The following is a 16,118-nucleotide window of genomic DNA, read 5'->3' on the forward strand; positions in this document are numbered from 1 at the left end:
CTCCCTGTCTCTGGAAGAAGCTCCCATTGGTTGCTGTCAGGGTTCGGGTACCAAACTAGCTAGATGAGGGTTTTCAGTATGACAATTCATGTGTATCAATAACTATGCATAAACATCAATCCCGTCTGAGCTAGAAGGTGTTTACTAAGCTTAGAACTTTGTCCTCTCTCTGCTTCTCAGTTAAAGCAAGAGATACAGCAGATGGACTGAGAACATCATGGCTCACAATCAAAGGGAGTTCCAAAGGCACTCCCTGCCTCTCTGAGCCTTGTCACTGAGGAAGCTGTAGCTTAGGGGTGGAAATCTGAGGTGGCTATCGCTATTGATGTATGAATATTTGTCACTGCTTTGGAGAATGCATTTGTTCTTCATTTGCTCTAGGTGACCCCCGGCTTAGATGGCAAAGAAGGGGAGCTTTTCGTTAAGGGGCCTACAGTATTTCGAGAATACTGGAATAGACCTGAAGAAACAAAAGAAGCTTTCACACCTGACGGCTGGTTCAAAACAGGTACTGTGCTGGTCCCACTGGGGTGTGCATGAACAGCAGGAGGGGAGGGGAAGTCGGTTTGTTCCACAGGGGTCTTCCTGCTGGCCGGTTCATGGAACAGTGCCAACACCAGTTTCAGTAGGGGGCACCCTGCAGATCTTTTCTCCCTCTCCCATCTGGCTGGAAGCAAGGCACAGCCACAGTGCCCAGCTGTAGGAAGAATGTGGTGGGTGGGTGGGCATATCACTCCATTTTTGGAGTATGTGGCTGAGTCCTTGGTTGTCTGGGTGTGGGCAGGCTCTCCCAGATTGTGATTGTCTTCAGAAATAGAAGCTTGTCTAGATAGGCTCTTCAGTTTCGCTATTCCCGTACCAGTCAATACGCCCCACCCCTAAGCAACAGAGAGAGTTTTAGTCTGTATGCAAAAAGAAAAGGAGTACTTGTGGCACCTTAGAGACTAACCAATTTATTTGAGCATGAGCTTTCGTGAAAGCTCATGCTCAAATAAATTGGTTAGTCTCTAAGGTGCCACAAGTACTCCTTTTCTTTTTGCGAATACAGACTAACACGGCTGTTCCTCTGAAATTAGTCTGTATGCTTGCAAACCTGAGAAGCTGATAAATATGTATACATCGATTGAATTGAAACCTGAAAAACAGTAATTACTTAGCACTGTTCATAGGGGACTGATCCTACTTCCATTGAAAATGGTGGCAAAACTTCCATTGACTTCAGTGGGGTTGGGCCCTTCATAATTACAACATAATCAGCAATGGCAAACCTGGCTGAGTATTTAAAACAATGGATTGTAGAATGAAGAACAAAGAAGATGCAGGAAATGCTGTAATAAGGACTGCAGGACATGGTCACGAATTTTTCAGTGAACTCTTTAAAATGCCGTGGGAAAGGTCAGTGTCAGAAAATTCAAAACTCAGAAAAATCTGGAATTGTGGAAATGTTTTGGTTTGATGTTTTCGAAACAAATTCCAGTTTTCTAGTTCACAACATTTTATTTGGAAATTTAAACTAATTATAGAAAAATAATTAGTTTTTAAACTGGTCAAAATTGAAACAAAACGTTTTCATTGACCCAAAATGATTTTTTGGTTTTTGTTTTGGATTTTTGGCTCATGAGAATTGTTGAGATTTTGACTTTTTTCCCTGATTTGGGACAGGAAAAAATGTTGAAATCTCAACAGTGTTCACTGGACGGGAAAACTGTTCCAGACCCAGGTCTACTATTCATTTTGTTCTGGATACCAAGTTAGTGTCTCCAATGGCACCAATACAGTTTGCTTGCAGGTCCCATTCCTGCCATGATGGTATACTATTTCTGAGCAGGAAACAGAAACCCCTGCTCTAAAACAGGCTCTGATAGCAGCAATCTGATGAACAAAACCATGTAATGTCTAGGTTCAGCCCAAACCAGCACAGGTTGAATTTCAAACACTCATGCCCAGTCTCCCAATCAGGCATTATTTCCCAGAACTGTTGGCGACTAACGTGCAGTAACAAATTCAAGAAAATGAGAAGCTGCTGACAATTCCTGAACAGAAAAGAAGTGATTTTTCCTTGAATAAACTCAGAATGTGCACAGCCAAAGCTCTGCATTCCTGGTGCCACGGAGCTGCACTCTGAATGTAGGTACAGTAAGAAAATAGCCCGGTCCCAAAGTGAGTCTCAGTGCAACGACACCGCAGGACACCTTGTGAAGTTGTGTTTGGCATGTTAAATCGGCCAGGTAGTATCTCTGTATTGCTCTGTTCCCATTATCTCTATTAGTGGCAATGTGCTGTTTGAATTATAGACTAAAGCCACACACTATGTTTGTCCTCTCTGTATCCAGCCTGATTGACCAATAATCTTGTGGGTGGCCAACCAGCTAGGGTTGTTTGGGTTGGGTTTAAATTTCCATATACCCAACCCTAACGCAACTAGAGCACTGCAGATCCGCAGGGAGCAGTTTTATATCCGTGGACCGTCTTTGTGGATTGGATGCAGATACAAATTTTGTATTCGCCCAGGGCTTTAAACATAACTAGGACTGGCTTTTCCATTTCCCCCCTGGCTGCATGTCAGCTGTGCCATCTCTGGGCTGAGTTTCTGGTGCCCTCTTTGTGGCCCGTTTGCTTATTTTGTGTTGCATAAGAAAAGCTTTACTTTTTTAAACTTAATGATGGAGCTGCGACACCGCAAGTGTTGCCACTGATCTTGGTATCATGCCAGCAGCGGTGTTTCATGACACGGTGTCAGCAGGCACTGCAAAGTGCAGGGCAATCAGCTTTAGAAAAATTTTTAGTCAACACTCCTGATGAATATTTCAAATGCAAAAGAATAGCATGCATTAATTATTGTAAAGAGATGTCTTTAGGAGAAAATGATTCTGAAATTCGGTTTAATTTCATTGTAATGTGCTGCAAACAGGAAGGGAGTATGTGTGTTTAATTGGCTCTCGGGGGTAAGGCCTGGAAGATGCCATGCCTTTGTCACAGGCCATTAGCGATACAGACTGCATAATGAGAGAGTACAATCAGCTCACAGCTGCCGGCTCCTACAGGGAGAGAATGATATTAAATAGAAATCAGTATAAATTAAACTTAACCCTTTCACTAGCCAAATTAAGCCTATCAGCCAGGAATACTGGGGGAAGTGAGAACAGCAGTGGGTGAGGGATGGGTCGGAGGGTGCCTGGGAGATTTTCCCACTAGCAATCCACCAAGTCTGGCTTCATCTTTAATATTTTTGTGGCAATGTTGGCAGGAGCGGGGGGGATTTTGAGATTTTTTCCTTCTGTTTTCCCCAGCCCCATCTTTCTTGCATTTTTTTTCTTCGGACCTTTTCCCCCGTCCTTTGCAGGTGTCATGCAAGCTTATTCCAGGGCTAGTGTGGCTCAAATAACCAGAGGTGCTATATCGGCAGTGAAACCATAGCCCCTCCTAGACCATCATGTTTGCTTATTGAAAATGAATATTTATTTTCATTCTGAAAGATGGAGAGCTCCCAATCCTTGAAAGAAGCCATTCAATAGAGCCAAAGCTTTTGTATGTTGTAGCTAGGTGGCTGTTACTGAGAGCGCTTTTAAGAATGAATTGAATGTGTTAACTGGAGTTCATTAACTTTGCAGTAGAGGGCATACTGCTAGAATGCAAATGAGATAAAATATAGCTACAGTACAGTGATCATTTACAGATAATGCACTAATATTTGTAAGTGTGTGCATGTGGACACAGCTCTTGGATGAGGGAAGTGACTTTACTTCTGATTCTTCAGTTTCTGAACTGTTTTAACATCCCTCTAGCACTGATAAAACATCAGCATGCTAAAACCCTAATCTGTGTCCCAGGTACCGCTACATGCAGATGTCTAGCGCGGATGAGGGACCCAGCCTAGTGTGATCGCAGGCTATTGACAAGGTTTTTCAAGCACTCTTCAAGGACATATGGAAGTGTGTGCTCAGCGGGAGTAGAAATGAGATGTGAGGAGAGTAAACTTGGAAACAGTGTGCAGTGCTATCACTCATAACTCCTGAGCTGTAATTGAGCATTCAGCTGATTGTTAATGACAATCCTAGAAACCAGCAGGTCCACAAATGAAGAATAATTACTGCAAGGGAAAGCACAGAGTGTCACTCTTGCTACACCTTGTGACGGGTCTATCCAAACAAAGGCACATCTTTGACATGTCTCTGTCTACACAATGAGGATGAGAAGAAGGGAGAAACATGCAACTGTCCGTGGCTCTCATGACACTTAAGAGTGTAGTAAACAATAAAATAAAATCTGTGATGATGGTAGAACAAGGCAGAGAATGCAAATCCTGGGCTGATCTTCACACATAACAAGTGGCAACTGCAGAGTGTTCAGAGAAGTGTGTCGTGTTTGATACAGTTACCAGATAACAGGCTTTGTGCACTCAGCTCCCATGCATCGCTATGCAAATTCAACCTTAAATCTCTCAAGATGGCCAGTCAAGTCTCATTGTTCTTGGAGAATACAGCGGAGATAGAGAACTCTTGTGATCTAGCCTCCTAACCGATCTTGATTCAAAAAGCATAATGTCCCATATCAAAGGAAGTCGGAACTAGCCCCCATTCCCAATAGTTTCATTGTCAGGATGGATGAAGCTGAGATGTAGAATTTGCAGAAATACAAACTCCCCTCTAGCCCTGTGCATTGTGTAATCCACCAGAGAGCAAGACTGAGGAAACAAATTCTCCTGGTGGATGTACACTGGAAACATTTCTTTATTTTCTAAAGTCCCGAGAGTTGGAATGCCTGCATGCTTGCTCAGGTTCATCACTTCTGGGTTGTGTACAGTATCAATGCTATTATCCTTCCCAAAAAAATCACCAGTGAAGGGCAACTGGCAACAATTTCATTCCTTTGTGCCCTCAAAAAAGGGTATACAGTCAATTCTCCACCCCTTTGTGTTCTTTATTAAGGCACCACATAAACATAGGCACAGAAGAAGGAGCCTGGTTGTTCACTGAGATCTGTTGTTGTGATGGTGAAGGCTCTCATAGACTCACCTACAGGGACATGTGCTTTGCAGTGTCTTGCTATCAACCATCTCATTCCAGCTGGAAGGATAGACCAATTTAATGTATTCAAAATTAATCCTTCAGGTTGAGTCTGCAAAAACTTTGGATTATTTTATCAGAAAGCTACTTCATCCCATAGGTTTCCATGTCAAGGTTGTTATTTGCCTGGTAGCTATTGGTCCCAAACCACTCATGGTAATTTGGAATCAAGAGGACTTCACTGTTGTCGTGTATGCCTACTAAACCCTAACTTCCTCCCTCCTACTTCATTCTCCATCAGGTCCTTCCAGCTGACACCATTGTTAGACGCACCACTCTCAGGCTGGATGATCCGCATTAGATAGGATTAGTGTTTTTAAAGCCCAATCCCATTTACTAAACACTCTTGAAAGGTGTAACAGCTCAGGACTTGCAGAACTACCTATTGCCGGCATCTGTCAAGCGACCATATGTTTCACTTTCTGCGGCTACAGGCTCACTCTTCAGGCAGATCAGTCTCTTCAGCTCTTCTGGGTGCTCCCAATTCCCTTCACTTGCCTTGCCCAATACTCTCCTCCTTGTCTGGTCGGTGTCTCTGTAAATGTGGCTGCCGTATGTTTCTCAGGAAGCACAGGAGGAAAAATGAAAAAGAAAGCAGGGTTAACTCTTGCTTCGGTGGCCTGTTTTCCCTTTTTACCAAAAGCTCCTTTATGAAACTCCCTTCTTCCTCTCTGAAAGGAGAAGGTCTGGGTCACAGAATTACAGAAACTTTGGGCTGGAAGGGATCTCAAGAAGTTGTCTAGTCCAGTTCCCTGCACTGAGGCAGGACCATGGAGTCTGCATTTCTCAAAAACATGCTGCAGGTTGAGGATGATCATTCCCTGTTTACAGAAGTGAAAACTGATGTTGCCAAGTGTGGCCACGAGCCCCCTAAAGCATTGCCTTTTTCACGCAAGGTACAGCTCCCTTCAGTGCTCCTGATGAAAGCTATACCAGGAAGGGGAAAGGAGCTCAACACAACAGTAACACCTATGGTCCCTTATCCTTCTCCAAACAAGAGACAAGCCCATAGATTCATCATTCAAGAAATACATATCTACATCCTTCTACAGATGTTCTCATTTTAAGAGGCGGGACAGAGACATCTAAAGGAATCAGTGTTTTAAAAAAAACCCTGCTGCTGGCAATACTTCATGACATGCATAGTCCCACGATCCTTTGAGAAGAGTCTGAACTGTTGTTGTCATGTAGGTTATTTACTGCTACTGCCTTCCCCTTCATTTCATTAGATTTGCACTGGGGCCATTGTCTGTCTCTCTCACTCACTTTGGTTTGGGTGAATTTGATTATTTGTGTTGTGTTAATGCTATCAATAGAGCTACCTAGATCAAAGGCCTCCAGCCATTTCCAGAGACTGCTGGGTATCCACCTATTGTTATATACCTGAGCAGTGCTGAGTCTTAGCAGAGCGAGACAAATCCACAGGAAAATATATAAGGTCCTCCCTCTCTTCTCAGTGTGATACCTTCACCGTGAGCTAGCCTAGCAGGGCTGGGGAACGAGAGAGAAACTCAGACCCAAATGTGCATCCCCTGCACCACCCCAAAGCAATCCCCATGGATTGAAGAATATTGGTCTACAAATATTACCCTGGTCATTACCAACATTATGTTCTTCTGTTTCCTCCTCTACTCATCCACCCAAGCTCTCTGGTACCTGTACAGGCTAAAAGCTGTTTACAGTGTCGTTGCCGAGTAAGTGATGATCTTCATCAAGGCAGCCAATATGTAGTCCTGAGTAGTCCTCATTGGGAGACAGAAGGATTTGAGGGATTGTGTGGATTCCAAAAGCAGTATAGTGCCCAAAGTCTTGTTGGTCTGACCCATGCATCCTTTCTCTGCTGTGCTATGGAACCCAGGGCTGCCTTGTCCTGAGGAATCTGGCAAAACAATGGCCTGAAATAGTGTGAGAGAGAAGATCGCAGAGCTGCATTCTCCCCAAGGGAAGGCTGGCTTCCAGTCAGATTTGCCCATACATCCAGAAAATTAGAATCTGGTGTATATGGGGAGATTTATTTTCAATTACAGGTTCAAGCAGACACATGAAATAGCACTGGGTTTGAAGGTAGTGCATAAATCCTGCTGCAAATCCTTGTATCTCAGCTCCATATAATAAGATTTTATTGATTGCTATATTGGATCTGTCAGAATAAAACTCTCTTAATGCATGCATCAGGGCTGAGAAGATAGAAGGCTCGACGGTAGCAGAATCTGCTTCAAGAATCAGTGCACTTTGATTAATATGTTGTTAAGAAAGTAAGAGTTATTTAACCTGTTTGATGTGCATTTCAGAATGATGACTCATTTCTTTTAAGCATCTAACTTTGAGCTTATTAAAAAAAACAACAGCCCTTGTAGCTGTTTTTCATGTTACTGAATCTTGTTATAGCATTCAGAGTTCTTGCCAGATCCCGTTACAGTGGTCATGAAACCCCCATTCCCCTATCAAATACATTTCGTGTAAGCCAAAAGGCCTCTTCGAAACACACCCCTAAAGTCCTTCCATTTAGGGCTTTAGAAGAGAGGGGACATCCGAGAATAGCTTTCCCTTTATTTTTGGGTAGGAAAATCCCCCCAGACATTCCACAGTGGAAAGGGGGGATCAGAGAAATGATGGAGAAACAGATTGAGAGTAAAACATAATCGGAGAAAGCAAGTACCATCAAATCTGGGATGCTTCTGCCTTTTCAAACTAAGGGCAGCCTTGCTGAGTCTGGGCAATGAGCAGGCTGTTTGCACGTGCTCTCACTGAGCGTGCAATGCTTCCAGTTTGGGCTTCTCCGTCACCTCATAGGAACTGCAACAAATCGTAGGGATCTCAGCTCACTCGTGACAATTGTATAAAGTGATAACACTCACAAGTCCCTCCAGAGAAACCCCAGGTTCTTTGCTATTGATACACATCTCATCTTGAGTGTAGGGGCCCCGTGATTTTCTGAAGCAGACCTTATGTACTACATCTCTTAAGCATCTTCTTGTACTTGCCCTTCTTGTGCAAACTTGGTTAAGCACTGTTGTAAGTATACAGTAGGGACACAGGCCACTGGGTCACAATCTGAATTATTTTTTTTGTAACTTTGGTTTGAGGTTCTTCTGTCTGTGATTCAGTCCAGCCAGTGGCTCAGTGTAGGAGCATTTAGGGAAAGTTCTTGGCACAACTAAATTACTAGCTAAGATGGCTTAGGTTGGTCACGTGGGAGAAAAGGGACAAGCTGGGACTCCCAGTGGCATTCGAACACCTCTTTAAAACTTCTGAAAGGCCCAACAAAGCCAGTCAGAGGTTTCCTTTGATTTCCATGGCTTGATGATTTTAACCCAGCCAACCCATGAAGTTTGCCATCCCCACCCCAAATTTACCATGACAAATTGACACCCCTTATACTGATGAATAAGGCAAAGCCTGCTGCTACCATCCAGCCCAAAGATATCTAGTATCTGTGTGAATTATCTTGGACAAAGGGGCAAACCTTTTATAGCATCTTGTTTTTTTCGGCTGGGGTCAGTCTGAATATGCTTCCATTCCCCCTTTGACATGATCTGACTCATCATGTCACCAAGCACAAAATGGGATAGCAATATGACACTGAGCAGCCCACAATGTGTTTCCCTTGGCATAGACTTTCCTTGGCATTCTCCCTATCTGTAGAGATAAGCAGGTGTTTCCCAGTCAATGAAATCATTTATGTTTGTGGGCGTAACACTGACACCTGAAACGGAAAACGTGTTAGCCTGATCAAAGCAGTTTATAAATAGACATGCATCTAATTAGCATCCTAATATGCAATTTTTCTGTTTGTTTGCAATGTCTCTTCTAGTCATAAATTCAGCTAATACAAATTCTATTTTTAAAAAATTATTGCTTAATTATAATCTGTTGCAGATGTTGTGAGTGACTTACTGGTTTGGTGAGCCCCCAGGATGAGGTATTGGCTCCCTCTGAGGTTGGGATGGGGAGTTTCTTTTTCTGCTTGTTACACTATTAAAGCTCACAAACCAGGCATTGTGACTATGGGTCACTGTGCCTAGAGGTGTCTGACTGGAAATAAAGCCCAGTTTGTGGCCTTTCCCTGGGCTGAGCTAAAATACAGTGAATTAGCGATATGGACGCATATTCATTTAGGATCATGTTGAGACCACCAGACCCACTTCACTTGTGAGCCTCTCTTAATTTCAACCCAGGGCTGCAGAGGTGGAAAGCTAGTGTACTCACGCACCAAGAAAACAGCCACACCCGAAGCACAGCTATGTCTGATGGTTTTAAGCAGGACATCAGACTGAATCTTCCTGGTGTGCAGACAGAAGGCCAGATTCATTCCCAGTGTCTCTTCAGAGAGCTCAATGGAGTCACACCCAGAATAAGGTGAGCCTGTGCTTCCAGCCAGCCCTTATCACAGAGTTGCCATCTTTAAGATAAAAAAGTATAAAGATGTCATGGTGGCTAACATGCTAACTTTTCCGACCTCGTCATTAAAAAGGAGAGTGTGGTTCAGATGACTAGGAATTCCCAACGTTGTGTACTAGGTTAAGAGATTCCTTATGGCCTTGAAATGGTTTTTGGTTTCCTACCAGTACCAGATGCTGCTTCCAGGAGAGAATTCCCTTTTCTTTCTTACTGCTACGGGTTAGTTCCTCCTGGTTGGAAGGTTTGACCGTGCTCTAATGAAATAACATTTCAGGGTTTTCTGATGGCTGCCAAGTCTTAGGTGCACTGGGATGTAGCAAACCTGAATCTCTGTGTTTCCTTAATTGGATGTGTAAGTCACCACTGTATGAAGTCAAGGGAGTTGCTCCAGATTTACATCGCTGTCAGTGAGAGCAGGATTGGGCCCAGTGTCTGTGTACGGCTCTAAAAAGCTAATCTCTAATTGCATCGCACGCTCTGGATGGTGCAGATTTGATTTTACCAGAGCGCTATGGATTTAGGATTCAGTTTTCAGAAGTGCTGTGCAATCAGAGCTCCAGCTGGAGTCGATGGAGCGGCAGGTGCTTGGCACCTCTGAAAACCAGGCTCTTGGCTGTCAATTCTGGTTTCCTGGGTCTTTCGCAGTTTTTGGCGTATCAGTCCAGCTCTCTGAGTCAGGGCATAGTTCATTCAGGTTTCAGGTGTTGGTAGCGACCTTTCCTTCCTTCCCAGGGCAGGAGTGTAGGGTCCCCTCCTCAGTTATACTTTACAGTCGACCAGTTGCGTCTTATAGGCCAGGTGGAAGTACCACTGACAGGAATGACAAGTCAGCAGCAGGAGTTAAGGGGAGACATGAATTGGAGTGGGAGAGCGAGTGGGCTGACACGAGGAGCTGGGCCTACCAATCACCTTTCTGCTTGTACTACGTAGACGTTGCTGTTTGGGTTGTTGATTAGACCTTCTTTCTTGTGGGTACGTATTGCTGTTCTGCATATACAGCACCTCTGTGCCTACCCAGAAGCAGGAGCCGCTCTCTCACAGGGAAGGATCAGTAGCCAGTAATCTGACAAAATACCTGAGTAACATTAGTGGGGGGAAAAGGGATAAAATGCTGGTCCCATTGAAATCAGTGGCAGAGTTCCCATTATCTTCAGTGGGGTCATCATAGTTTCTAGCGGGGCTATATTCATGGTAAGGTAAATGGGGAGACAGGGCTCACAGGATTGTATCTTCGCTGTCATGCAGTGGCCACAGGTAGCAGGATTTGGGGCAAACCAGAAGGATGCAGCACTGAAGGGGAGTGTGTCTGCAGTGGGTTGAGAATGTGTGAGAGGGGTTCACTGTACTGCAGCTCTTCGAAGAGAAGGCACAGTGCAAGAGTGGGAAGCTTCACCGTGGGGAAGCCAAATACTAAGATGACGAGGGGATGTTGGGTGGCCTGAGTTTAAAGAGCCGTCCAATCACAAGCAGTGTTCAGTGTTTGCGGAGGTCAGTCTGGCAGCTCACTGTTCCAAAGGAGGGTCAGCAATCTGTCGAGACCACTTGTGCTTAGTATGTTCTCTGTTTCTTTTCAAAGCCAAGCACAGGCTTAGCTTTTCAAACTTTCGTGCCCAAGTTTTGCGCTAAAGATTCAGCCTTGATAACCACCCTGGCAGGAGTTAACCTACAGTTTTGCTGAGAGTCTTTGTAAAGGCTTAGCGAGACAAGTGGGTGAGGTAATATCTTTTATTGGACCAACTCTTCAGCACTGCAAAATATATGCGGAGTGTACTGTGATAGACCCAGGACAGTTGGGTACAGCAGAGCAGTAGAAGACAGATATACTGGCCACTGGATAAGCAGTTTTCTGTTCCCTGACTGACCAGAGTAGGGGCTGCTCCAGGCTAATGAGAACACCTGACTCCAATTAACCTGCAAAGAGTCAGGTGAGGCCCTTAAGCTAATGTGAACACCTGACTCTAATTAAGGCCCCTCTGATACTATAAAAGGGTTCACTCCGGTCAGGTCGAGGGGAGCCAGAGGAGAGGAAGTGCAGCTGAAGGACTGGGTAATGAAAACAACCTCAAGCCACCGGAAAGGGAGCCCTAAGGTAAGGGTGAAGAAGGCGTTGAGAGAGAAGCGGGAGAGCTGTGGGAAAGTGGCCCAGGGAAATGTAGCAACTCTGGCAGTGAAAGGTTGGCTGCCTACAGCTGCTGCCATTAGGGTCCCTGGGCCGGAACCCAGGGTAGAGGGCAGGCCTGGGTTCCCCCCAACCTGCCACTACAGAAACACCTCCTGGGAGGGGAAGACAGGCCCCTGTCAGGACAGGAGGCTAAACTGTTCCGGAATAAGCCCATAGGGACAACAGAGACTGTGGGAGTTCTCTCACCAACCTCCTTGCTGGCTTATGATGAAAAGGGCTCAGTAGACTGTAACCCTGGCCCTAGAGAGAGAAGGGCTACGTGGAGGGTCGCAATGAGCCTCTGAGGCTAGCATAAACCGCCTGGAAGCGCGGGACCCACGGGGACAAGGTTGGAGCTCTGCCACAGTACGTTTCCCAGACCTGAAGAAGAGCTCTGTGTGAGCTCAAAAGCTTGTCTCTCTTGCCAACAGAAGTTGGTCCAATAAAGGATATTACCTCATCCACCCTCTGTAATATCCTGGCACCAACCTGGCTACTACAACACTGCCTTTGTAATAGCTTCACTTTCTAGATGGTGGAGGCTGACGGACTCTCTACCATAAGTGCCACCATTCCTGCTTGGCAAGATGTCTGCAAGAGGTTGTGCTGCTGCCTTTGGATTTGATGACGCTCCAGGTTCACGTCCCAGCTGCCAGGCAGGTTCCTCCCCCTTGCTGGAATTCTTTGCACATAACCTCACAAGGGGAGCATAACTTAAATCAGCACATCAATGGGAAAGGTTACTGTGGCATTTCTAGGAACCTCCCCTCTTCTGTAGATGGATGGCTGATGGTGATTATTTTCAAACACTAGATCTCATTATTGCAGGAGATGCCCTATTCAAGAGTAAATTGATTTAAATCCTACCTTTCTTCTTAGTTTCTCTTTCAGTCTGTTTTTCTTCTGCTTCTTTTGTGTCTTCCTCTTCCTCCCTGTCTTCTTACTGTTGCTTGAGGCAATCCAGTGGTGCCCACCCATCTGTTTAGCTTGCTGGACAGTTTTTCAGCATTTTGATTTACATAATCCAGCCTACTTGTAAGTGGAGCACAAAAGCAAGATGGTGGAATTGCACAAATTGATTACAGCTCATAGGACAAATCAGTGAATTACATTGACCTTATTTCTCCCCTTTCCCCGGTATATGGAAGTAATGTCTTGTTTTTAACGGACATAATCCAAGACCAAATGTCTTTAAGTGGTTACACTTTTGTGTTGTGTTTGTAGAGCAGGCTGACGATAATGCTTGAAAAGGAGCCAAATGCCTCTAACTTTTAAGAGGCTCCCTCTCGCAATCCTTCCCATCCGCTCTCTAATCCTGCACAGATAACATCATAGGAAGTGATAGCTCCAGGCTCTTTACTTTCAACAGAGCCATCCCCGTGGGTTTCAGTCAAGACAATTGAGAACATATTTACTCACAACTAATGGTATTATGCTGTAAGCAAAAATATAAGGGGCTCCTGTATATTTAAACAAACAGTTTATGCTAGAAATCTTTCACCAGTTCCCCCCCCATCAGCATTCTCCCACCACTGTCTCAACGGCTTATTTAATTATCTGTCTTACAAGAGACAAGGGCAGGCCACTGCACTGGGTAGAACAGGTATTGCTCTCTTTAGCTAAAGTGTAACTGATCCCTCCGCTATTCTGCAAAGGGCAGGAGCAGAGCAAAGGTTTTTATTCTAATGTTTTTATCATTAGTTATTATTTTTAGCAATTCACACACGATAGCCAAGCTCTTCAAAGTGCTGAGTGACAGACAACGCTCTGCTACTCTGCCACACCTTGGAGCGTTTACTTATTTATTACTCTTGGAGTTTTCTTTTTCATCTTGTCATCTGCAGGGATTTCTATAAATATTTAAATGCAAATTTTTACTTACCCAGCTTCTTTTCTGGCTTGTCCTTTGGGCAAACCCATCTGCAGTCATTCTGGCTGTGAGTAGCAAGAAGGCTCAGCCTGCTTGTGTCATGTCAGTCACCCATGAGTTCCTGTTAATGATGAGTGTACCTACAGAGGCTTGGACGTTTGGTTCAGAGAAGCATCCAAAGGTTTGGCTGCTTATCTGTTCCAGTCCATTATGGTGATATGGTGCCTTTCATAGCAATCTGTGCTTCCTTAGTCTAGACACTGGAAGTCTTCTGTAGCCTGAAATTGCGTCATATCTTACTAGTGGATATCAAGAAGGCTGTTAGGGCATGTAAGTGAGGAGACAAGGGTTACTGTGCCTTCAGTTATTAAGGTAGCACCCACAACATGCTTGGGACTGTCCAAGCATATAGATTAACACCATTCCTCCCCAACGGAGAGTCCACGAAAACAAGTGACGAAGTATAGGGGAGAAAGATAATACATATATGCTGATGAAACCCATGTGAACTTCGGTATGCTGCTGTCACCCAACTCTGTGTCTCCCTCTCCTGGGACCCTGGGGGAGCAGCTGAGTCCCTTTCCCAGCCTGGAAAGGGGAACTGGAGCATGCTGAGGGCTAGCTAGTTGAGCATCAGCCCAGATGAGATTCAGGTAGCGTTGAAGGAGGGAAGCAGAAGATGTGCCTGGCGTTATATCTTCCCTTTTGATTGAGGTTTTGTGCCTGCCATTCATTATTGTATTCTGGTAGCACATAGCAGCTCCAATCAGGATGTGCTGGGTGCCGTGTGAATGCCCAGAAAGGCACAGGCGCTTGCCCCAAAGAGCTTATACTTGAATTGGAAACAAGATACAACTTCCTTGCTAAGTGCAGATGAGAAAAAGCTACGCTGGCCTCTGCTTGTAGCTGATTGTTTATCTCCTGGGCTGGGCCAGGGGGTTGTGATGTTTTCTCTCAGATGAGGACCTCTCTCCAAGCATCCACGCCTTTACACGGTGAGATTGCTGCAGGGTGCTCTGCACAGGGCTCCACCTCAGATCCATTCTGAGGCTGAAGCTGGGGCAGCATGCAACAGCCTGACCCCTCATCAGGGTTCCCTGTGAGCACATGACACCTGCTCTGTGATTCCCATTGGCTCCCTGTTGGCTTCTGAGTGAAGTTTGGGAAGTTAAATGTCCTGGTACTTTTCCACCCGAGAGTCTGCATCTCTTCTCATTCTATACTGCCACTGGTGTGATAGGTAGAGGGACTTGAGCGAGAATCCCTTGATTAAAATGGCGGGGCAAGAAGTTCTGTGCAAGGGGCTGTTCTTTGTAGATGAATCCCCCTCCCTCCACCTCTTTGTCTGAAATAGCCCAAATCCTTTGGCTGCTAGGACATGCTGCAGAACCCCTCTGTTCAGATGGGTTCGTGAGGACTGCATGAGGGTTGCTGAGAGAGGATGGGGGATAACACTTCCCACTGTCAATTAGTTTTGGCTCTGTGCGTGAAGCTGATGCTACTAGAACTATTCGTTTGTACTGATTGTGATTTTAAAGATCTGTCAAAGGCACCTGGAGCACAGGGCTGGGACTTCTCAGTGATGTACATACATGCCTCAGACTAAATGAAGAATATCAGCTAGTCATGTCCGGTGGAGATGGAACAAGAGCATGATGCAGTGTGGTATGATGATCTTGTTTCTGTCCACGCAGCTCACGTCAAACCAGGAAGCTGTGTCTATGACATAAGATGAACAGCTGACCTGTTACTGTTGTACACCCTGGCATTGCATACACTGTGATATGCAGGTGCTGAAGTGGATGTTTAATACCTGATGGGAGGTGATACCCACTGCTACAGTGGTTGGCAAGAACATACGTCATCTGTTTTGACCCATCTGCAGACTGCACAGCACATCCTTCTGTGGGAAATGGAGGGACTTTATAAGGCACAAAGTTCTGCATGGTGACCTAGACATGCAAGTAGCATGGCTGCTCTTGGACCTCCAGCTGCTGTCTGTCTGTCGGATCAATCGGTCTTTGGAATGGATGGAATCTCTTCCAGAAATATTGATTATTTAGGAGCTGCCAAAGAAGCAGAAAGCATTGGATAAAGTTGGACAACTATTTGTTTACTTTCCTGAGCAAGGACTATGGGTCTGATACAGCCTAGAGGTCTGCTTTCATCTTATTTTAAAGCCTGACCCACACGGAACAGTGACGTGGAGTGTGGTAATACAATACAACGTAACGTCATAACACAAATGTCTCTCCGGTAGGAAGCCCTTACAAGAGGGTGGGAGAGAAGATAGCTGTCAGGCAGGGCTGGTAGGAAGCGCTGGAGTGGGGGAGTCTCCCAGGATAAATGTTGGCAGCTCCATTACTTGGGGGCATTCCAGGCCTCATTTTCAAAAAGGTAAAAGCCCACGGTTGTGCTCCGAAAGTGTGTGTGCAATTGCAGACCTAATTTGTACACGGTTACTGCAGTTGCATACCCGGAGCTGGTGATTGATTGCACCTTGAAATGGCCACTGTGACCCATAACTGACCCTTGGTCCATGTTTATACCCAGTTTGCCCTTGTAATTTTAATGCAAATTAGATGGAAAATTACATGCATATTTTTGTGTGGGGCCGTGG

General features: G+C 45.1%; 1 protein-coding gene across 2 annotated transcripts in view; it reads left to right on the plus strand.

Moving 5' to 3' along the window:
* Positions 1-16,118, plus strand: part of ACSF3 (acyl-CoA synthetase family member 3) — a 108,926-nt gene that overhangs the window by 63,326 nt on the left and 29,482 nt on the right. For both annotated transcript variants that reach the window (XM_048816495.2, XM_048816496.1), the window contains exon 7: positions 382-508. In XM_048816495.2, the coding sequence (XP_048672452.1) occupies positions 382-508 (127 nt within the window). The remainder of the gene's footprint in view (positions 1-381; positions 509-16,118) is intronic.

The sequence above is a fragment of the Caretta caretta genome, chromosome 12, assembly GCF_965140235.1.
Source record: "Caretta caretta isolate rCarCar2 chromosome 12, rCarCar1.hap1, whole genome shotgun sequence".
Taxonomy (NCBI): domain Eukaryota; kingdom Metazoa; phylum Chordata; order Testudines; family Cheloniidae; genus Caretta; species Caretta caretta.